This window comes from Mustela nivalis (assembly GCF_964662115.1).
Source record: "Mustela nivalis genome assembly, chromosome: 1".
Classification (NCBI taxonomy): domain Eukaryota; kingdom Metazoa; phylum Chordata; class Mammalia; order Carnivora; family Mustelidae; genus Mustela; species Mustela nivalis.
In genome coordinates this window covers 170,260,686-170,284,381 of record NC_139020.1, presented here as the reverse complement: position 1 = coordinate 170,284,381, position 23,696 = coordinate 170,260,686, and the positions used below count along the sequence as shown (strand labels likewise).

The 23,696-nt window shown below is 44.2% G+C and overlaps 1 protein-coding gene across 10 annotated transcripts in view; it reads left to right on the top strand.

Annotated features, from left to right (window-relative positions):
• Nucleotides 1–23,696, top strand: part of ITPR1 (inositol 1,4,5-trisphosphate receptor type 1) — a 327,977-nt gene that overhangs the window by 154,448 nt on the left and 149,833 nt on the right. For 6 of the 10 annotated variants that reach the window (XM_082728677.1, XM_082728669.1, XM_082728674.1 and 3 more), the window contains 14 exons: nucleotides 1,322–1,480; nucleotides 3,600–3,772; nucleotides 5,360–5,479; nucleotides 6,464–6,658; nucleotides 8,857–9,108; nucleotides 9,626–9,767; nucleotides 10,712–10,865; nucleotides 12,399–12,586; nucleotides 15,663–15,801; nucleotides 16,701–16,759; nucleotides 19,081–19,242; nucleotides 19,334–19,504; nucleotides 19,992–20,057; nucleotides 21,082–21,219. In XM_082728677.1, the coding sequence (XP_082584803.1) occupies nucleotides 1,322–1,480; nucleotides 3,600–3,772; nucleotides 5,360–5,479; nucleotides 6,464–6,658; nucleotides 8,857–9,108; nucleotides 9,626–9,767; nucleotides 10,712–10,865; nucleotides 12,399–12,586; nucleotides 15,663–15,801; nucleotides 16,701–16,759; nucleotides 19,081–19,242; nucleotides 19,334–19,504; nucleotides 19,992–20,057; nucleotides 21,082–21,219 (2,118 nt within the window). Of the gene's footprint in view, nucleotides 1–1,321; nucleotides 1,481–3,599; nucleotides 3,773–5,359; nucleotides 5,480–6,463; nucleotides 6,659–8,856; nucleotides 9,109–9,625; nucleotides 9,768–10,711; nucleotides 10,866–12,398; nucleotides 12,587–15,662; nucleotides 15,802–16,700; nucleotides 16,760–19,076; nucleotides 19,243–19,333; nucleotides 19,505–19,991; nucleotides 20,058–21,081; nucleotides 21,220–23,696 lie in introns of all 10 variants that reach the window. The other 4 variants (XM_082728673.1, XM_082728675.1, XM_082728671.1 and 1 more) reach the window with 1 other exon arrangement.

Sequence of the window (23,696 nt, the reverse complement as noted above, 5' to 3'; positions counted from 1 at the left end):
ATCTGTTAGAAACTCCAAGAAAAGTTCATTTGACTACTTATTTTCATTAAAAATAATGGGTACTATGTGACCTTAAGGTTATTTCACATGTCTGGGAGAATTGGAGTATTTGATAAATAGGGAACTATATAAATCACCACAAAATCTTACCATAAGAATGAGTAAATGGCTTCTAGGACATATGTAGATAGTATTATCTGGCATAAATTTACATAAGCTGGTGTAAAGACAAATGACAGGGAGGTGGGTAATAAGAGTAGATGAAGTGCACAGAAATGCATACCATAGGGTTCTCTAAAGCTATATGTTAGCTATATGCATGGCTTGGAAATTCCTGGCCACTAAACCCCAAAGAAAAACATATCCTACAGTTCTCCTTAGGAACTTGGGATTTGAGACTCCTTTCTCCTGTCAGTTGATGATAGACAAAATTTATTAACACTCCATCCTGTTTCAACAAGGAGTTCCCATCCAAGAATAAATTATATCCAGCTGTTTCATGGGATAACTCCCAGATTAGACCTCTGGCTCCATGCCAATGCTCATTTTCCAACACAGTAGTAGTTCTTTGAGGGGCCAGAATGATCGAATTCCATGGCAGAAGCCTTCATTGAGCACTATATTTATACAATTGACAGTTATTATCCCCTTTTATCCTTAGGACCCCTTTGGGAGCTGGGTGGTATTCTTTCCTTTTTACTGAGAAGAAAGCCAGGAGTTACCTCGACTGTCCTTTATACCACTAGGGTATAATGTAGGGACAGTGATTTCAACCTAGAATCTGGCAATTACAGAGTCTGTACTTTAAAAAAAAAAAAAAAAGGATTTTGTTTATTTATTTGACAGAGAGAGAGATCACAACAAGTAGGCAGAGAGAGAGGAGGAAGCAGGCTCCCCACCCAGCAGAGAGAGAGAGATCACAACAAGTAGGCAGAGAGAGAGGAGGAAGCAGGCTCCCCACCCAGCAGAGAGCTTGATGTGGGGCTCGATCTTAGGACCCCGAGATCATGACCTGAGCAGAGGTCTTAAGGCAGAGGCTTAACCCACTGAGCCACCCAGGCGCCCTGAGTCCATACTTTTAACCATTGCCCTACACCATACTTGGAAGTGCTTAAGGACCAGTTAGGTCCAGGGGGCCTGAATTCAGTGAGCAGCCAGTCCCAGTTGGTGGATTGCATGTCATGTTCAAGTTATTGATGTTGATCTAGAGAGAGTTGCCAGTGCAGTCTGGCCACCTGTGAGGTTAGATTAGTTTGAGACAGAGGGCTAGCCATTAGCACTCTAAATGATGGCGGTGTCTGTTCTTCCTTCTCACAATCAGATCTTCAAGCTGTTACAAGCCCCATTCACAGACTGTGGCGATGGCCCCATGCTGCGTCTGGAGGAGCTCGGGGACCAGCGGCATGCCCCTTTCCGCCATATCTGCCGGCTGTGCTACAGGGTCCTGAGACACTCCCAGCAAGACTACAGGAAAAACCAGGTTGGGATTTGGGACTGACTGGAGTTCATATACGTGCCTCATGGTTTTAAGCCTTACATCTGTTGTTACTTAATTGCTAAAGAACAGTTTACTAAGTTTGTGCTTAGCAAGGAAATACATTTTTGCAAGCCTGAGAAAAAGACAGTCCTTAAGAAAGATATCAAGAGAAGTCCCCTTCTGTAGCCACCTTTCAGTGAGTTTGTTTGTTTGTTTGTTTGTTTGTTTGTTTTTTGGGACATTGGTATTGCATTTCTGGTGTTTTTTTTTTTTTTTTTAAGGTGCTTTACCTTAAGGTTCAGGGTAGTGATTGCATGTGTTTATATTAAAGGTAGAGAAGAATTTTTTTTCTTCTCGCTCCCTTCTATCTCCTCCATGTCTGCTGGCAACTTTCTCTTTATTTTGGTTTTGGCTATGTTTTATGACATCCGAAGCCCTTGTGAATGTCATGGCACTGTCTATATTATCCTCTTCCGATGCAATAAATGTTCTAACCTCTCTGAGGGTTCCCATCAATTTGAGATTTTAAGGAAACCTGTGAACTGTGTTGTCACATTTAGTAGTTCTCTAAATGGGACTAATGCTGTCCCCCAGGAAATACTTGGCATTGTCGAGAGACCCTTTTGACTGTCACCACTGGCACCTGGTGGACAGAAGGAGTATCCAGAACACACAGGACATCCCCCGACGATAAATAGTCATCCAGCCCTGAAAGTCGGTAGTGCTGAGGTTGGGGAGTCCTGCCCTTGGTGGCATAAATTGCTGTAGGTGCACAGAGGGCGCTTGGGATAACCTTGAATCCCGGTCTCTGCATTGGGTTACAAAAGGCCTTTGTTGGTGAACTTTTGACGGCCACGAACCCTGGCCTTGAAATTTAAACTTCTCTCTGTAACAAAAAGTTTCATGTTTTGTCGTGAAGACAGTGTTAAATGGAGGCGGCGGCGCTCCAAAGTATCACAAAGTATCAGAGAGAACCTTGTGAGCAAAACGGTGAGCTTGTGACTTGGCCTTTGCTCCTGTTGAGATCGCAAGTACCCTGTACCTGTGAGGCTATGTTCCTCAGTGCGTATGGCTGGTCCTTGAGTGCTCTGGTGGCTTTAATCCACCTGCAGTGCACTGACACCATCCTGGAATAGCGCAGAGAGACTCTTTTCTCCCTCTTCAGATGAGGTCACACCAGAGCCTCTGGTGTCTGCCCACATATTTTGCTTGTACATGAAGACACGCAACAGTCCCTCTTGCTGCTGCCACGTTGACTGTCTTTGCTTGTTGTCTATAGAGTCTCTGCCACTTGGCAGGAGATCCCTGAAGGCTGGTGATTTCCCACATATGCACCCTTATTGTGCATGGGCTGAAAAGGGGTCAGTGTCCCCTGTGGACACCCTGAATAGTTTTTAGGATTTTAGAATTAATTAAAAAAAAATTAAGCCAAGTTTCAAGGGCTTTTAGTACTTTCAGTAAGCAAACAGTCTGTCTTGGGAAGGGATATATCTTTGGCTAGAAACAAACAAACATGTGCAAGAGGCTTCCCCGAGTTCTCACGTATTTTTATGGAACGTCACGTCTGGTCCCCCAAGAGAGAAGCCAGGGATGTTTTTGTACGTTCTGTGAATCTGACTGATGGGCTTAGGTATTCCTCACTTGATCCTGCTACCCATTGGCTATAAGAATGTATTTTCACCCTGGATACAAAAAACAGGATGGGGTGGTATTGTTCTAAATATCTAAGTAGGCTTAAGTGTGTTTATTCAGCAGCACAGAGCAGTAAGGCAGAGTTAAAGCCTCTTGAATTAGTAATAAAATCAGAGCTGAAAAACCGCTTTTGACCTTTTAGAGAAATAAGTCACCACATTAATATTTATACTGTGCACTTAATAAAATGCCCATCTGTACATACAGGATAATTTGCTTAATTACATTTGTGTGGCAGGTTTAGTAAAATGAAGGATGTGGGCGCGTGTGCAGCTGGTGTCCTAGATTAGAAAGTTGTGGAAAGATGCTCCACTAGGATTTCCCTTATGAACGATAATTCTCCTCAGAGACTGTTGCTACTTTCCTTGGTTTTGAGTTAACCTTAATACCTTTCATTGTTCCTGCTGACCTCTCTTTTCTTCCTTAAAAGGAGTATATAGCCAAGCAGTTTGGCTTCATGCAGAAGCAGATTGGCTATGATGTGTTGGCTGAAGACACCATCACTGCCCTGCTTCACAATAACCGAAAACTCCTGGAAAAACACATCACCGCCGCTGAGATCGACACATTTGTCAGTCTGGTGCGGAAGAACAGGGAGCCCAGGTGAGGCGGAAGTGGGCCCGGTCGGCAGAAGGTATCCGGGTATCAAAGTTGCAGTCACCGAGCTAGTCATTGTGCTTTGGGCTAGGTTTCTTTTTTGAGGGTTGCCAGTGACAGATTTCAGTTAGGCCAGTTTTGAGAGACCCTTGGATGGGTAGTCAAAAAAACATGGTATTGGAATAGACCTTTGGTGGAATCCTAGCTCTGGCATTTACCAGCTGGGTGACCTTCGCTTTCCCCTTGAGCTTTAATTTCTTCTATGCTAAATGAATGGTTATGAAAATTGAATGAGAATAAATGCATGGGAAGTTGCCTGGTACTTAGTCCTTGCATAATAAATGACAGTTTCGGCCACTCAGTCCCAGTTTAGCACCCTGATTTGCAGTTAGAACATCTCCCCAAATATTAGTAAGAGTCTTTTGCAAACTTAGCTGTTGCTTGACTATTTTTATTTAAGTTGTAGTTCCATCTTTTCTCATTTCTATAGCTCTCCCCCTTTTTACTCTCTTCCCTCTTCTAATTAAGATCCACAACATTAGGGCACCTGCTTGGCTCAGTGGGTTAAGCCTCTGCCTTCAGCTTGGGTCATGGTCCCAGGGTCCTGGGATTGAGCCCCACATCAGGCTTCCTGCTCAGCAGGGAACCTGCTTCTCTTTCTCCCTCTGCCACTTCCACTCCCACTTGTGGTCTCTCTCTCTCATAAATAAAATCTTTTTTTTTTTTTTTTTAAGATTTTATTTATTTGAGAGAGAGAGTACAAGCAGGAGGAGTAGCAGAGGCAGAGGGAGTAACAGGCTCCCCACTGAGCAGGGAACTGATACAGGGCTTGATCCCAGGACCCTGAGATCATGACCTGAGCCGAGGGCAAACACTTAACTGACTGAGCCACCCAGATACCCCTAAATAAATAAAATATTAAAAAGGGGGGGGATCCACAACATTTTTAGGAGAAGTGAGAAATAGTTTACAATATAGGTATTGTGAATGGTCAAACGGGAAAACTGATAATGTTGTTGTAAGATAACTCCTCCCACCCATGAGGATAAATAACGTTTGTGGAGCATTCTCATGTACGAGGGAGTGAACTAAGTCAGCATTTGCCATGAATTATCTCACTTAATTCTCAGGGCAGTTCTCTGAGGTTATGCATTACCCTCTGCTGTAGATGAGAAGAGTGAAGCACAGTGAGGTCCGGAAATTTCTCCAAGTCACACTGCCTATCAGAACATAACTAAGGAGAACCAAAGCAGGGATTCCAGCTGGGCACTCGGGCCTCCGAGCCCTTCTCTGCCTCTCTGCTGCCCCTCCTCCTCCCCCATGGTTCCCTTACGTGACCTTCCCTGTCTCGTTCTTTCTTTGCATTTTTGCCTCATCACTTCTTCGTCTGCCCCAGCCACTGCCGTCTTTCTTCTCTTACGGTTACTGGGTTTCTGGTGGTGCTGTAGACACTGGCCCCCAAACCGAAACCGTCTGTCATTTTCTTTGGTCCCAGCTCTGTTGGATCTGACCCCTTGCAAAGAGTCGGGCTCCAAGAGTCAAACCTCTCCGTAGTTATGGAAAATGTCTTGTTTGCTTTCTCTCTCTTGACAGATTCTTAGATTATCTCTCTGACCTCTGTGTGTCCATGAACAAATCAATCCCAGTGACCCAGGAACTGATATGCAAAGCTGTGCTGAACCCAACCAATGCCGACATCCTGATTGAGACCAAGTGAGTGGCAATCTTGGGATTTAAGATTCCGATGAGAGAGGGATTTAGGTAGAGAATGTATGGCTCAGGGGAGGCCTGCACTCCTGACGAATAGAACTTAACTCTTTGACTTTTTCAGACTTGCTCTGAAGTCAAATGGGCTGGCATGGGATCGTTCTGAGCCAAAGATCTTGGATAGGGATATTAAGTTTGCTTTTGGAGTGGCCTTCTCTGCACTTACTTTGCACACTGGTTGAAAACCAATATGTATTCACCAGAGAGCATTTTGCACACACTTGTTTTCATCCTTAAAGTTCTTTAAGTACGATAATCAGTTTTAAAATTTAAAGAAGGTAATTCAGTGGTGATATTAAGACACGGTAGGGCAGAGCTTTTTACATCATCACTGTTCAAAAAGTGGTTAGTGGTACCCAGAAACTTCAGTAACTGTAGTGATTCACTTTTAGCAAGAGAACAGCTTTCCTGATAAGTACCATGCCCACAATGGGGCAAATGTGGGAAAAACAAGTCAAAACAAAACTGCAAACTCAGGCCCTGAACTACCGATTCTTTGTTTGTTTCTCACGCATAACTTAGTTTTGGGCTTGGGCTGATGCAACTTGAGCACTTCAATATTTGGGCCTGAATAATTGTCACGGGGGACTGTCCTATTAATTGAAGAGCATCCTGGGCCTCTACCCAGTAGATGTCCTTAATGCCCCTCCCACTCCGTTGGGACAAACAGAAATGAGAACGTGACTGCCGAGATTGTCTCCTCGAGATGGGACAGGGCACGCAAAACCACCCTGCTTGAGAACCGCTGGGATAAAGTATGTGAAGAAGTTCATGTTCGGCTCTTTGTGATTCTGCCGCCGAGGGAAACACCGGTTTTCATTTTATGTTTACACGGAGAGTGCGGCTAGATTGCCGTATATTGCTGTAGTCGAACCGGCAGTAGCGAGTATTTCAGCATAATGAGTTTTCCCTCTTCCTCTTATTGTCCAGGTTGGTTCTTTCTCGTTTTGAATTTGAGGGCGTTTCCACTGGAGAGAATGCTCTGGAGGCAGGGGAAGATGAAGAGGAGGTGTGGCTCTTCTGGAGGGACAGCAGCAAGGAGGTTCGCAGCAAGAGTGTCCGGGAACTGGCGCAGGATGCCAAAGAAGGACAAAAGGAAGACCGAGACGTTCTCAGCTACTACAGGTGATGGGGGTCCCGCCAGGCTCGGTTTGGGGTGCCCTGAAAAGAATTGAGGGGAAGTTTATTGCTTATTGGTCGATGGTTCCAAGGAACGACAAGTTGTCCCCTGTCGAGCAAATGCTGTGTATTGGAGGAGTTGGGAATGTAAGGTTTGGTTGTTATTTACGTAGTAAGTTGATTTCCAGATTCGACCGAGGCAACCGAAGAATGAGTGCTTGTATCAGCCCCTGGTTACCGTTTCCCCTTAGCAACATAAGACATATGTGCATATCGTAGGAGCTAGGCGTCAGACTGTACAGTCAGACTGCTCGGGTTCAAATCCTCACCTTCCTACATATGAAGTTTTTGACTGTGGTCGAGTTACATACCTCTGTATGCCCCGGTTCTTTAATCTGCAAAATAGAGACAATAGTGCCAGCCTCCTGGAACCTTTGCAGACAGAGCTAGGAAAGGAGTATGTGTATTCACACATATATGCATATTTATGTACACACACACATATATCTATGTTCTCTGTCTGTACAAATATATGATGAAATTGTGAGTGCACATCAGTACTTCCAATTCCATTCCAACACCCACGGGTCATTCTAGGCTTCACCTTCCTGTGTGCGTGACTCCATCCTGTGACAGAGAAACCTGGCTGGCCTTGGCTCTGGTGGATACCTGTTTGCTCACTGTCCACCTCTGCCAGTCACCTTCTTTAGCCCCAGAGTTGCCCCGGGCCCAGCTTTAAGACCTGTGGACCCTGCCACCTCAGGGAAGGCAATGGAGAAGGAAAGGGTGGGGGGAAGAGCCACTTCAAAGAAGAGAGAAGGGAAGATGGCAAAGTGCTCATGGCATTTTTTTTAAATAAGTAAAACTTGGCAGTTATGGCCCTCTGTTACCTCCTGCATTCCTTTCTCCTCCCTCCCATTTGTGTCTTTGGTGCACACCCCTCCACTTTCTCGGTGTGTTCGTATTTTACTACATTAGTACGCAGTCCTAACAAATAGAGTGGATTTTGCCTGTTCCTAGAAATGTATGTAAATGGTGCTGTACTGCATAATGTATCCATTATGAAACCTGCCTGATAGATTCTGTGTTGCTTCTGAAATGTGTTCATGTTAATGGAGGTAGATGTGTCTAATTTCAACAGCTGAGCGGTATTCCTTTTTATGACGCCACGTTGACCTTGCTCTTTGATAGTCCATTGTATGCCACAGTTTAGCCTTTCATGTCGGGGGACATCCTTATTCAAAAGTGTGCATATGAGTAAGAGTTTCCATTTCGTATCCGGAGTGGAATTGTTGAATTGGCGAGGATGCATATTTTAAAACTTCACTCAGCAATCCTAGATCAGATATTTTGGCGCACACACTCACCAATTGTAAATGAGAACTTTGTTTCTCCTGGTCTTTGCTAATTCTGAATATTGCAATGCTCTTTAATCTTTGCTGATTTTATAAGCATGAAATAGAATAATATTTTAATCTGCATTCACTGGTATCTGGTGAGACTGAGAATATTTTCAACTAACGGTTATTAATAGCAATGGGGTTTTAGATTGAGAAGCCAGTATTTGGTACTTTGGATGCTAGTGGCTTGCTATTTCATGCCAGAAGTTTTTTACTCTTTTAATGTTTGATATGTCTTCTCCTGAGGGTGAATGTGAAAGCGTGCTTCCCTGGTCCAGTATGGAAGGTGACAAAGATGACACGTAGTTGGATGAGGAAGAAAGCATAAGACATTATGAGGAGTTCCCTACCTTGCACACCATGGTTTTCATGTAGAAATCACAGAGTAGGCTTATACGAGATAAGATCCTAAGAGTATTACAAAATTTCTAACTAGACTCAACATGGGAGATATCGTTAACATTTCCTACATGGTCTTTATATGCTGTATTAAAAAACAGCTGAAAAAATAGACACGCGTTTGAGATGTAATATTTTTCCCCATTTATTTCATAAAATAAACAAGGCCAAAATGGAATCAAGTAGTCATGTAATTACTCCCAACTCATCAGGGTGGACATGTAGGACTAGTGGTGTAACTTGAACTCTTCCTTTATTGGAGCTATTTGAGTGTGTTGATATCTAAGTTCAGGAAGCCAAATGACCCTCTTATGAAAGTTGGGGATATCTCGACTTTTCCTGCTGTGAATTTCCATTCATCCTCAACGATTTCTGATTTCTTCATGTAACTTTACCTTTCTCCAGGTATCAGTTGAACCTCTTTGCCAGGATGTGTCTGGACCGCCAATACCTGGCTATCAATGAAATATCAGGCCAGCTGGATGTTGATCTCATTCTCCGCTGCATGTCTGACGAGAACCTGCCCTATGACCTGAGGGCGTCCTTCTGCCGTCTTATGCTTCATATGCACGTAGACCGAGATCCCCAGGAACAAGTCACGCCTGTGAAATATGCCCGCCTGTGGTCTGAGATTCCCTCGGAGATCGCCATTGACGAGTGAGCCTGGCTTCTTCTCCCTGCTAAGACCTTGTGCTATTTTAAGACCTCATAATGTTTTGTGTCATGGTAGACAAACCACTTATGGTCAGGTTAAGTATAGTTAAATCACAGAAGCAAAGTGAAGTCTTTTTTTTTTTCATTAAGCTTAAAATTAAAAAGTGTGTGGCAAATTTTTTTTTTTGAAGAATGCAAAAGCTGGCATGATTGTATTTTTTATGTCTTGTCCCTTTTTTAAAATTCAATAAATAAGTGTTTCTACTTGGTGTCAGCCTTAAGTAATACATCAGTGAACCAGCCAGAACACTATCTCTACACGAGTGGGGAAAAAGATGCAAACAAGATAAATGATTCCATATCTTGATGATAGGTGCTAAGGAGGGAAGAATAAAGTAAGGACAGAGGGTGGGATACGAGGTGTTGGGAGGGCTTCTTGGCTTTGTGGCTGGAGCAGCTGGGGAAGCTTGAGTGCAAAGATCTTGAAATGTGATTTCCTTTTCTTTTCCTTTTCTTTTAGCTATGACAGTAGTGGAACTTCTAAAGATGAAATTAAGGAGAGGTTTGCACAAACCATGGAATTTGTGGAGGAGTATTTAAGAGATGTGGTTTGTCAGAGGTTTCCTTTCTCTGATAAGGAGAAAAATAAGCTTACCTTTGAGGTAACTCATGATGAAATGATCTGTGTGTTTTATCTGCTTTTCTTTGGTCATTTTTCCATTGGGTAAATATAAAATATTTTAGCATGTGGTGATTTCTATCCTGAGACTCTCGTTTGATAATAAAAAGGAATTCACCTCAATTTTATTCCAGAATAAAATAGAACTGTTAACCAGTCACTTGGCTTAATGGTAGTTAAATTCTTAGAAGTACTCAGGGCAAATTGTATCATCTGAAATGGTAGTATATTAGGTATACTCTGTACATTATATTAAAAACTGCAGGAAAGGGTGCCTGGATGGCTCAGTTAGTTGGGCGTCTGCCTTTGGCTTGGGTTGTGATCCCAGAGTCCTGGGATCGAGCCCTGCATCAGGCTCCCTGCTCCACAGGATCCTGCTTCTCCCTCTCCTACTCCCCCTGCCTGTATTCCTTCTCTTGCTGTGTCTCTCTGTGTCAAATAAATAAATAAGATCTTTAAAAACAAACACAATGAAAAAAAAAAAACACTGTAGGAAAGAAACAGCCTCTGCTTGAGATCTATCACAGATGAATCATTTGAGGTACATAAATCCTTGTTACCATTGAGTTAAAAATGTTTCTCTTTGAGACTTTCCTTGCAGCGAGTTCTATTTCTGAGGATTACAATGTTGTTACCTGTGTTCTCTTTGGCTATAAGGTGACTGGTCCTGTATTATCTTTGGGTAGCTGCACAGACACATGATTAGGTTAGTTATTGAAATAGGTCAGGAGCTTGGCAGTTTTTTGTTTCTTATTTTTTCTCTTTATGAAATAAAATGAAATTTGATCAGAAATGGCAAGCAAAGTGTGTGCCTTCTCTTACCATAACAAGGGTCAGAATGAGTCATTTATCAGCTAGTCAACGTAAAACCGAAGGGTAAAGTTTATTAAATACCATCTTTCTCTCTCTTTTGTTCGAATATAATAGGTTGTAAATTTAGCTAGGAATCTCATATACTTTGGTTTCTACAACTTCTCTGACCTTCTCCGATTAACCAAAATACTCCTGGCCATACTGGACTGCGTGCACGTGACGACCATCTTCCCCATCAGCAAGATGGCAAAAGGAGAAGAGAATAAAGGTAAGAACATTGCAGCAAAGTAGAGGAATGGGATTTGCAGGCACCCATATGCCTGGGGCACAACCTGCCAACTTCTCCCCTTATGACTCTTGTCATGTGTTTCCCTGTGAGGTCCTTTCCTTGTCCTTCTCTCCTGGACTTTTCATTATGGACATTTCCATTTTATTTTATTTTATTTTATTTTATTTTATTTTATTTTATTTTATTTTATTTTATTTTATTTTATTTTATTTTGAAAGAACAAGAGCAGAGAGAGAAAACACACACAAGCTAGGGTATGGGTGGCAGGTAGCAGGGAGAGGGAAAACCCCATGTGGGTCTCAATCCCAGTATCATGACCTGAGCCAAGGGTAGACGCTCAAGCTACTAAGCCACCCAGGCGCCCCCATTATGGACGTTTTCAAACAAAAAGCAAAGCTGAAAGAACAGCACAGCAGACACCTGTAGATCCACGACCTCGGGTCCTTGATTATTCACATTTTGCTCGATTTCCTTTATATTCATATATGAGTCTGTGTGTCTATTTTACCAAACCACTTGAAAATTATCTAACAAATTGAATGCTTATCTCTGAAGAACACATGTCCTACCCTCATATATGATGTGTTCTGAGGCATTTAATGATGATAGTAGCACATGCTGAAATAAAATCCAACCTTGTATTTCCAGTCTGTGAAGAGGACAATCTGCCTTTGTATGTGTATTTTTTTCCTGTTTTAGGGTCAGAGTGGCATGTACTAGGTACTCGTGTCTGGATAATTGTCGAACTTGTCCCTACAACTAGAAGAGAAAAAGTACATCTCCTTACCTCCTGCTTTCTGTCAGGTTTTGTGCTCAGTTATTTCATGTGTTTTTCACCATCTCATTCTCTGACTGAGCTCTTTTATTCTCATTTTAGAGATGAAGAAGCTGAGCCTCAGAGGTAATCCAGTGTACTCAAGATCAGTGTTAGTAGCAGCACCCGATTTATGCCTTGTTAACTCCTGTACCCCTAATTTTCTGCATAGCAACAAGCATGTGCTAGGTGACCAGTAACATTTGGCAGGTGAATTAATACACAAAAGTGCCCCTTTGGGGATTCAAAGCCCATGTGTTTTCCTCCACTCCCGAAACCCCAGATTTAAAAAAAAATTTTTTTTGTTTTTGTTTTTCAAAGATTTTATTTATTTGACAGACAGAGATCACAAGTAGGCAGAGAGGCAGGCAGAGAGAGAGAGAGAGAGAGAGATTGAGAGAGAGAGGAGGAAGCAGGCTCCCTGCTGAGCAGAGAGCCCGATGCAGGGCTCGATCCCAGGACCCTGAGATCATGACCTGAGCTGAAGATAGAGGCTCAGCCCACTGAGCCACCCAGGCGCCCCCCGAATCCCCAAATTTTTGATGGGTATTAACCTTTTCCGGTTCCTAGGGTCCTGAGAATGTGTTAGAACAGAGACATGTTCAGTACTATGTCTCCAGCCTGTGCCCCCTGCCAGGCACCTCAGAGCACTCTCCTAGACTGTTGTCGTGACTGAGGTCTGTGCTGGCCCTTCCTAGGCAGTAACGTAATGCGGTCCATCCATGGGGTCGGAGAGCTGATGACCCAGGTGGTGCTCCGGGGAGGAGGCTTTTTACCCATGACTCCCATGGCTGCTGCCCCTGAGGGCAACGTGAAGCAGGCAGAGCCAGAGAAGGAGGACATCATGGTCATGGACACCAAGTTGAAGATCATCGAAATACTCCAGGTAACTGTCAGCCAGAGGTGGAAGGGGTGTGCTCACAGGCTGCCACTGGGACCGTATCCCTGCTTTTATAAAGCCCTAGACTTTCTGGGGAGAGAATGGAGATAAATTCTTAGCTCGTTGCTAAGTGCCATTCATGAACCAGCTGTTCATCGATCTACTGTCATCTCATACCCCTCCGCAAAGTGCCCTGGTCCCTCCAGCCATGACAGAATTTCCTGTAAATTACCTTAGGTTTTCATAATCCTTGCCCTCTGTGTCTTCATCCAAGCTAATTCACTTAGTTAGGCTTCTACATAAAGCTGGATTCCTTGCTTGTCGTTCATAGCTAGTTTAAGCCTCCATTAACTTGGCAACGCTTGGCTCCATCCCTCCCTTCCCTTTTCGTTCATTTATTCAACACACATTTATTGAAACTGATTCTGTGCCAAGTACTTTGAAGCATCAGAGATCCAACACTGAACAGCATAGATTAAATTCCTGTGTCTGAAGAGCCCGCATTTTGGTAGGAGTCATAGGCATATTAAACAGCAGGTATACTATGTCAGATAGTGGTAAGTGTTAAAGATGCTAAAATCTAGAGGAGGGCCAGGATGGTTTGGAGGCCACCAGGAGGTGGGGGTCAGGGATACTGTTTTTGATGGGTTTTCAGATGTGGCCTCTCTAGTAAGGTGACTGGATCAGAAACCCGAATGAAGCAAGGAAGCTAGCATGTGGGTATCTAGGAAAACCTCTAGGCAAAGAGAATAGCAGGAGGAAGACCCTGAGGTGGGGATACACTTGGCAGGTTTGGGAATTGGTTGGGTTCAAGAGGAAACAGGAGAAGATGAATTAGGGGGAGTAAGAACAAACAACTCTTTTGAGTGGACTTGCTACAAAATGCACAGAGAAATGGGGAGGTGTCTGAAGGATGATTGTTGGTCACAGGAGGTTTTTGTTTTATTTTTTTAAGTTGGGAATTTATGGCAAGTTTGTATGTGGAATGGAATGGTCAGTAGAGTGGGCAAGTTGTTGACTTAGGAGAGAGGAGTGAACAGCAGGAGTGAAGACCTTGCATGGGCAAAAGGAGATAGGCGACCCAGGCTGCTGGAGACAGGGATTGGTCTTAGGTACAAGAACCTTCCTGTGCTTGCCGCTTTCTGCTCGCAGGTCATTTTTATTCATCAATAAAATCATTTGCTCCTTAATGAAAAGAATACTGTTACCACTTTTTTCTTTTATCTAATGCTGCCTCCTGCCAACCCCAGAACATGTAGTAGGTGATTATCAATGTTTATAAATTTAAGAATTTGTATTTTGAATCTGAAATCACATTTTATCAGTAGTTTGAAACCATTCATGAAAGTCCTCAAATAGTTAAGGCCATAGAGAATGACTCAAAAGAAACATCATTGAATTTTTGCCTGACCAAAAGTTGAGAAGGACTTTTTAGGCTATGGCATATGTGTCCCAAGTACGTTAGTATCATGACTGTGTATCAGCAGTGATAGAGTATAAACCTTGATCACACCTTGAGGTCCTCTTATTGTCATCATCTTAGAACAGTTGGTCCATGGAATCATTGTTTCAGTAAATACTTGCTGAGCCCCTACCATATGCAAGGCACTTGGGGCACTAGGAGGAATGCACAGATGATTTGGACAGAGACTATATCCACAAGCAATTTACAGTCTAATAGGAAAATAAGGAAATAAAACTCTGAGGAAAGTGTCTCCTGGGACACAGGGGTGGGTCATGTGATCTCATTTAGTAAGCAGCAGAGAAGGTTTTTACAGAGGAGGTAGGATTTCATCTGCGCTTTTAAGCCTGGACAGGATTTATGGTATAGAAACAAGGGAACATACTCAAGTCCCCTTGAACTTGGAGCAGGTTGGATGAGGGCATGATATCACATGGGCCAGTAGCATCTCCTCCTTGGGCAGAGACCTGGAATGTGTGGAATGGAGGTTGTCGGAAAGGAGGACCGGACCAGGTTCTAGAGAGCTCTAGGTGCCTCAAGTGGTAGGACTTTATTCTGTGGTGAGACTTTGAAGATTTTTATGCAGGGGACTGACATAAGAATGAGTGCCTCTGGGAGGTGGATTTGATGAGGACAAGGCAGAAGAGAAGGAGGATGGGTGCAGGGGCAAGTGATAGTCGGGAGAGACGCAGGGGAAGTGGTGGAGGCAGAACCAAGAGGACTTTGTCTCTGATTAATGTGTGACTCAGGGAAGGAGGAGTCGATGTTCCTGAGGCTGACTGAGAGAACCTGGGCAGGATTGACATTGTTTTGTACAATACTGAGTTTGAGACTCTGCAAAGACCCCAAATGGGATGTCCAGTAGTCAATAGGAAACAATGACCAGCATCTCTGAAGGCAAGCCAAGGTAGTGTCTCGGTCTGAGAGAGGTGACTGCCCTGGGATTGGGTAAGGTCACCAAGAGGGCAAGGCAGAGATGGGGAGAGAATGGAAGGGGGAATGTTAGTAAGGTCCTCAAGTAAGGCCATGTGGTGGGGTTTTTTTGTTGTTGTTTTTTGGGGGGTGGGGGGTGGCTTTAGCAACAATCCAGGAAAAAGTAACCTTCCTTCAGAGCAGAGGGCAAGGGAATGTAGAAAGTGAATGAAGAGGGAACCCAAGGGTTGATAATAAATCAGAGGAAACCATCTGAAATGAAAAATACAGACCGAGATAGTTTCTAGTAGTAAAAGCAATATTTTTCTTTGTTAATTCTTTTTAAATTAAAGCAGCCAACTTCACCATTCTCAGGGCCCAGAATTGGCATTTACTACTTGCTGAAGTAATGTTTTATAGAGGATGGAGTAGGGAGTGAGTGATTTATTATTACAATTATTAAATTAATTGTCTGGATGTTGAAGTTTGCACTGGAAGCTAAGGTGCTGTGGACAGGTTTGATATACCCCATGGAAGTCTGTTGTTAAAGTAATTGTTGAAATCTAAGCCAAATATTTGGCTCACTTAGTGCTTAAGCTAATTGATGCAACAGTTACCAGGCCCAGCCAGAGTGCAGTGGCTTGGCAAAGTGTTACAGGTGGTATGCTAATGTAACCAATCTGTTTCCATTTCCACTTGAATCTTTAGTTTATTTTGAATGTGAGGTTGGATTATAGGATCTCCTGCCTCCTGTGTATATTTAAGCGAGAGTTTGATGAAAGCAATTCCCAGACTTCAGAAACATCCTCCGGAAACAGCAGCCAAGAGGGGCCAAGTAACGTACCAGGTTAGTGATTCCACAATGGGATTTCAGCCGTAGACTGGGTGTAGTCTAATAAAAACTGAGGATTCCAACAGTACATACTACAGAAAGGGTAAAATATGAATATTTTGAAGATTACTATAATGGAGAACGAAATTCTTGGAGTTACCCCCCCTTTTTTTTAAAGGTTTTATTTATTTATTCGACAGACAGAGATCACAAGTAGGCAGAGGCAGGCGGAGAGAGAGGAGAAAGCAGGCTCTCTGAGGAACAGAGAGCCTGACACGGGACTCGATCCCAGGACCCTGGGACCATGACCTGAGCTGAAGGCAGAGGCTTTAACCCACTGAGCCACCCAGGCGCCCCTGGAGTTACCCTTTTTGAACAGAAGAATAATTGACAGAGTTTTGATCTCTTCTGGGTTAGGTCTTATTTCCTTCCATCTTGGAGTGTCTTCGTCATAAGACAGCTGAGGGTTGTAGTGTTGTGGTTACATGAAATGCCAATAAAAGCAAACAAAACCCTCTAAGAAAATGTTTCATCCACTAGCAACTTTTACTCATAATGGAAGTTTTTCCCTGCCCAGGAAATAGTGATGAAGGGTACTGGGGAAGGTGGTAGTGGGGAACATAATCCCACCTGTCAAGGCCTGAGCTGCCTTGGAGTGGGGTCATCACTCTGCTCTGCTAAGGGGATCATGAGCAGGTAGGAGACTGACAGGAATGTAGAGCAGTGCACACCAGAGCCACTGGACAGTGTGATCTGGGTTGACCTGGCTGCACAGCTTTGCAAGATAAGATTTTGGGAGACTTGAGGTTAACCTCGGGGTGGGGCAAGGCCATTTTTGGGAAAGTTCACCAACAGCCTGGTTTTTTTTTTTTTAGACCTTTCTACATCTGAAGCTTCGTTCTCTATCTTTTCAGGTACTCTTGACTTTGAACACATTGAAGAGCAAGCAGAAGGCATCTTTGGAGGAAGGAAAGTAAAATTTCAGTGTTCAATTTTATGAGTGATTCTAAGAGTAGGAAGTCTCCTTTTGTGTAAAGGCTTTTCCTTCATTTTTCTAGGAAACAATTAGCCTTGGGTTTAGGTTATTTTTTGGCTGTATTTGTAACCCTTAGTGCTCAGGTCAGAATGATATTAGTTGTGTGTGTGTGTGTGTGTGTTCATGTGTTTCCTGCTTAGGATAGAAGGAATGCAGGTTTCCCCAAATACACATTTTAAAATATTTTTTTTAATGGTGCAAAATAGGGTTGAAAGAAAGAGGGGATTGAAAACAAAGTGAGGTTAGCAAGATCATGTGTTTCTGCTGCTGGTGGATTGCCATTTTTGTACGTGCAATGACAACAGAAACACACATTGTCCCCAACATTAGATGAACGTATGATCCTCTTTTTAAAAGATCGGATTACTCAATGTAGACTTAAAACATTATTATGAGACTCAAATACCTACAAGACTCGAACAGCCACAAATTCAGTTAAATACCCTCTGCACATAGTCTTTTTTTTTTTTTTTTTTAAGATTTTTATCTGTTTGAGAGAGAGAGCATGAGGAGGGGGAGAGACAGAGGGAGAGGGAGAAGCAGACTCTCCACTGAACAGGGAGCTTGATGTGGGGCTTGATTCCAGGACCCTGTAATCTGACCTGAGCTGAAAGCAGACACTTAACCGACTGAGCCACCCAGGTGTCCCCCACATAGTTCTTTTCATACACATACTTGGTTCACTTATCTATTGCTGTGTAACTTACTACATATATTTAATGGATTGAAAAAATAGTCTTTTCACTGCCTCTCATAATTAAGTGAGTTGGCTGGGGCTCAGCTGGACGGCTCATCTGCTGGTCACTGTTGAGTTGGTCGAGGCTGGTGATCGGGGCTGGCACATGCAAGCTTCTTAACTCACATTTCTGTCTCCTTGGTAGGAATATCTCAAGGCTGGGAACTCTATTTCTCCCTCCCTTCCTCTCTCTCTCTACACGTGATCATCTTAGGCTTCTTTGTAGCTCGGTGACTAGCTCTAAGTGCAAAGAACCCGACAGGATAGGCCAACAGCATACAACAATAATCAAGCCTCTGCTTGTATCGCATTGCTAATATCCTATTGGTCAAAGCAGATCCCATGGCTGAGCCCAGTGTCAGTGGAGGAGGGATCTACATGAAGATGTCTATACCAGGAAGGTCTCTTTTGTTGAGGGGGCACCAATGTTAGCAGTCTACCCCAGCACTTACTATAAAACCTGTGAAATTTAAATTAGCAATATTATTTACTACGGTAAAAGATGTTTTTCTGGAACACAGAGGATGTTGAGTTCATCATGATGACACTACCATGTGCTTTTAGGGTATCTCAACTTTCCCATCATTTTCTACTATTGCATAGCAGTAGGACTGTCTTCACAACTTTTTAGAGCATGTAGCCAGAACAGAGTATCATCCTGTGAAATCCCCTCTGTGCTTTTCTTGCTAACCTGCAAGCATGAAGTTCCCACCATTTGGCATTCATTCAATGGTAACACAACATAGCAGGCCACTGACACAGCAATGGAGCAATGCTCAGGTAGGTGGTGGTTTGCCATCTGATCCAGGACACGCTTATTAATTTTTTAATTATTTAAATGACACAGTTAAAATAGATACAGAGATCAGTCCCGACAGTTTGCTAATGGTCCTCAGTTTGAAGCACACCGCGTCGTCCTGGTCATGGCAACACACCCCAAAGTGGGGTCTGCAGACTCCTTGTTACACGTTTGTGACCTTAGAAGTTCAGAGCACAGGAGTAATCACTGGGACATTTTTATAGTGACTTGATGGCTACAGCCACGTGTGGGATCAGGGGACCTGGTACCGACTACCTCATCAGTTAGCCGTGAAGTGGAAGTAAATGCAACTAGTCCTTTGGTAGGCACTGAATTACAGCATCTTCCATAAAAAATAAACGCCTGATTTTGGACAAGCACAACTGTGTGCAGTCCTCCGCCCATAGACGAGACCCAGCAGAAGAGCACTAAAACCCAGGAGTCGGGAATCTGGAGAAAAAAGCTAGGTCCTGTCACTGTGGGAGGGTAGGGACCTTGGCTTAAAATCGGGCAGTGGTGAGATCTTCATTGTCCCTTCACCTTACAATGTAGCGGAAGTTAAAACAAGATTGCGTTGTTAGGGGGGCTTGTTAAAACTCACGCCCCCCGAGGCTGCTGTGGGGTGAGAACTCTGACTGGTGGGTGTGTCTGGGTCCAAGCATGTGAGAGAAGGGCCTCTGTGGCTCATCTGGCCTTCCCCCTTCCTTGTGCTCCTCTAGTGAGGAGAACACCCCCCTGGACTTGGACGACCACGGCGGCAGAACCTTCCTCCGAGTCTTGCTGCATTTGACGATGCACGACTACCCACCCCTGGTCTCAGGAGCGCTGCAGCTCCTCTTCCGGCACTTCAGTCAGAGGCAGGAGGTCCTGCAGGCCTTCAAACAGGTAGCTGGGGTTGCTGTTTGTGTGTTGTTACTGCTTTTCGCGTGACTTTCCGAGAGGCTGCTGTCGCCGCTGACCCGTTGCTTTTGTTCAGGTCCAGCTGCTTGTTACCAGCCAAGATGTGGACAACTACAAACAGATCAAACAAGACTTGGACCAGCTGAGATCCATCGTGGAAAAGTCAGAGCTCTGGGTGTACAAAGGGCAGGGCCCTGATGAGGCCATGGATGGTGCCTCTGGTGAAAATGAACATAAGAAAACAGAGGTGGGTGAGATGAGGCTCACACCGTCCTTGCAGATGGATGGGCTCCTCCAACAACGGGGTACCCTCCTCTGGCTTTAGGAAAAGCGCAGATTGTGGGTTGAGCGTTATTCACAAGAGATTAGCTTATTAAGTAGCCACAGTAACAGCCATTCTCCTAGGAAATAAGCTGCAAAATGGAAGTTTAGCTACTTCTTCTGTGTCACCTTGGACTGTGGGGAGTAGACTTTGTTGCGAGAGGATGAGCACCAGCTTTCCCTTGCAGACCCACCTGGGAAAGAACCTGTTCTCAGGAGGCTGCCCCCCCCCCCCCAATCCTCTCCCACATCAGTGAAATCACATCAATCTGAATGAGTTGGGCTGAAACCCAGCACGACGATAGGAAAACTGCCAAATTCTCATTGCTTCCTAAACGCCGATGCCAAGCCGAATGAACAGACTATTGCCCAAGGGCCAAACAAACCACACTTACGTTTATTTTGGTCTCTAGGACGGGAATAACAAGCCACAAAAGCATGAGAGCACCAGCAGCTACAACTACAGGGTGGTAAAAGAGGTAAGTGGCCCTCCTGCCTGCTTTCCTCTCCTAGGAGCTACGGTCTGTGATAGTGAGGTTGAAGGTGCAAACACTTCAGCTTTTTCCTTCATGTAAAGTTTCACAGGGCGAAAGAAGCTTGCAGAGGTTACATACATGGTATGTATGGGTTTTAGGGTCAGGTCTTGGTTCGAATCATCCTCTGCCACTTTTTTTTTTAACTTATCCTCAGTTTTCTCACTTTTGATTGATGCAGCTAACACGTGTATTTCTGAGGGGTTATAACTGACCAGAGGATTAATTGATAAAACCATCAGAATTCCATCTCAGCAGCTGGCACATAGTGTCCACCTGAGGGCTCTAGCTCTTTAGAGATCTTTGCATAAGGTGGTTCAAAGTTGGGAGGTTGGGAGCTTTGTGGGTTTTTTACCCACAGAGCACACTCTTCTCGAGTCCCTGGCAATGATGCTGAGTCTCATCATTTTAGGAGATCTTTCTGAAATTATCCCACTTTGGGTTGAAGCCTTAATCCACTGCATCCTCTGGAAGGGCATGTTCTTAGCCACATGGAGATTCAGCTTCATATGATTAACAAGAATACTGCGTATTAGAACATGATCTCCCTCATTTTGGGTGTTTTAATATGCTGTGATCACTTCTGCCTCCCTGCCCATGACCAGCACCTACGTTTTTTTTTTTTTTTTTCTCAGTTGTGCTTTCTAGTTTTTGGAGGTTGATTTCTTTCATTTTGTCTGGCTTTATTGAGGCATAATTGACCCAAAACAAAAATTATAATCTCACTAAAACATGACATGCCATAATTGGATAGATATACTCTGTGGGATGACGACCACAGCCAAGTCCATTAACATATGCATCACCTCACAGAGTAAGCTCTTTGGAGGCGGTGAGAACACTTAGGATTTGCTTCAGCAAATTTCGCATGTACATACACCGTTATTGCCTGTTGTCACCGTGTTGGACCCTGGAGCTCACAGCTGAGATTTGGTCAGAGGTACAAACTTGGGATCTCTCTCTCGGATAGATTCTGATCCGCCTCAGCAAACTCTGTGTCCAGGAGAGTGCGTCCGTGAGGAAAAGCAGGAAGCAGCAGCAGCGGCTTCTGCGGAACATGGGCGCGCATGCCGTGGTGCTGGAGCTGCTGCAGATCCCCTACGAGAAGGTGAGCCAGTCCCCCTCCCCAGAGGGCGGCGGGTCCCCATGTTTTCCTCAGCCCTTATTGCTTGGTGGTATTGGTGAAGACATGAAGCCGATGTGATGAGCTGAGTGTGAGGCGCTTGTAGGTCACTCGTATGAAACTAACAGCTTCATAAAGTGAAATCACCCGTAACCTGCCTCCAGTTCTTAGATTCTAAGCAGGAGCCCGTTGATTCTCGCCTTGCTCCCACACCACGCTGGATGTGAAGGTTGGCTAGACGGAGCTCTGCGCACGGGCTTGTGCTCTCCAGCATCCTCTGCAAATGCCCTGCAGGCAGTTTAAGCCCTACAGGTTTCTAAATGCATGTGGGAACGTGGGGCTTGCCCACTTTGGAGGTCCTCAGTAGCGTGCTGACATCTGGCCAAGTATTTGGGTCTATCGTATATGCTACTCTAAGTCCTCTTTCTCTCATGAGAAGTTATACACTCTGTCCCATCCTTTCGTGCCAGCATTTGTCATTGACAGTGATAGGATTTAGGGAAGCAGGGTAATGGTGCTTGGCACTGTGCAGCCTGTCAGGGCATTTGTGAAAGCCCTGTCCCTTCGCTTCCACAATCCAGTGCCATTGTCATGGTGTTTCCACTTCACAGATGAGGAGACTGAGGCTTGGGGAAGTTTAGAGCCCGAGGGCATGGACTTCTGCCTCTTGATTTTACCAGTGACTGCCAGAAAACCTTGCTGGCATTGAGTTGCCTGAAGAAGCCTCACTGCTTGTGCTCGCCGGGGGCTGCACTAGGTCCTTTTGTTCACTCGTTCACTTGATCTCCTTAAGACAGTGCATGAGACAGGTCATACTTTTCGGAGCCCCACTTTAGATGAAAAGGCTGTCACCAGAAGTTCGATACGTTCTCTCCATAGTGCAGCAACATGACAGAGCCAGCACTGCTCAGTTGTGGGGCCCAGATCTTGTTTGCTGCACCAGCTGCCTGTGCTCAAGGAAGTTCTTGGCAGAGGCCACCACCACAGTCACAGGGGCCACAGGATTCAGGCTCATCAACCTTTCAGTAGCCACCTATAAGGTGTAAGCTTAATCCCTCCAAGAGGTCAGGAACTTAACTAACCTGACATTAGCACAAGTGTGCATGTCATCCTCACTTGACTGGCATTTAGGCTAGAACCAGCAAGCTGATTTACCTTGCTGTGTGTACAGAGTATGAGGAGGTAATTTGCTGGCCTTGTCTTTGCCTCCTAATATCCTCAGTTTCCTTGAAAACATACATGCCTTCGTAGAGTAGTGTTAATGGAAAAAAAACAGGTAACCTGATGTGGTTGCTAAAACCTGAATTGGTAACCTGAACAGGTAACCTGAATTGGTGGGAAAACATTGTGTGTGTGTGTGTGTGTGTGTGTGTGTGTGTGTGTGTGTGTGTGTGTTACTCCATGAGTGCAGATATCCCAGTGTGGGAGAACAATGGAGGAATTCCTACAGATGCGCTCTTGTTATGTGATGTCTTTAGAGCTTACCTGCCTTGTAAAAATCCATTTCAAATGATGAAGTTTTTAGTTTCTGTGAGCCCCAGCAGATTCTCCTTTTAGCAAAGAAGTGAAAGAGTGCAGGACTGTTTGAGGTTACGGCTGCCGGCCAGCAGTGTCTCTCTGTCCCAAGGCCTCTGATTTCTTAGAGCTGGAAGGCATGCCACTTTCTCTGTTAATGAGAGACAAACGTTAATATCCACTCTGTTGTATGGGACTCCTCTTAACCTTGCCCATTTTTGATTGTTAAAGCTGGTAGCTCAGATTCCTTCTGTAAGTTGTTCTGCCCAGATGTGTCCTGTTTTCTCCCAGGATTATTATCTAGATCAGGGGGAGCCAACTGCAGACATGAACCAAATCCAGCCCACCACCTGTTTTTATACAGCATATTAGCTAAGAATGATTGTTCTATTTTTCAATAGTTACAGTCTTAGTGGTACCTGCAAAATGTTCTCTCTTTTGCTTTTTGACCCACAAAACCCAAAGTATCTGTCTGACCCCGGGTCTAGACCAGAACCAGTAGCTAACGTTGATGGTGTGATAACGGTCTCAGCACTTGACATGGATTTTGCGCTGAATCTTCATGACAACCATACGAAGTGTGCATTTTTGTTGCCTCCATTTCACAGAGGAGGAGACAAAGACCCTGAATGCTTAAGTACATGGCTAGGGAGTGGTAGATCTGCATAAGCCCTAAGCAGTCAGATTTTAGGGCTTGCCTTCTTAACTGTTAGGCTCCTGGCTGCTCGAAAGAGGTCATATAAGTGAGACGACTTAGGGAGGTTACTGTTGACTGTACAAATAAGACGGATGATTCCATTTCATTCTCCTTCATTTTTATTAGATTAAAGGTTGGATTGTTTAGAATTGGGTAGAATGGAAGTAGGGTGTAATCAGTTGTCTTATCACGGGGCATCTAATGCTTAAAGAACACCGAGTGTGTGTTTTTACGGTAGGAAATGAGAATC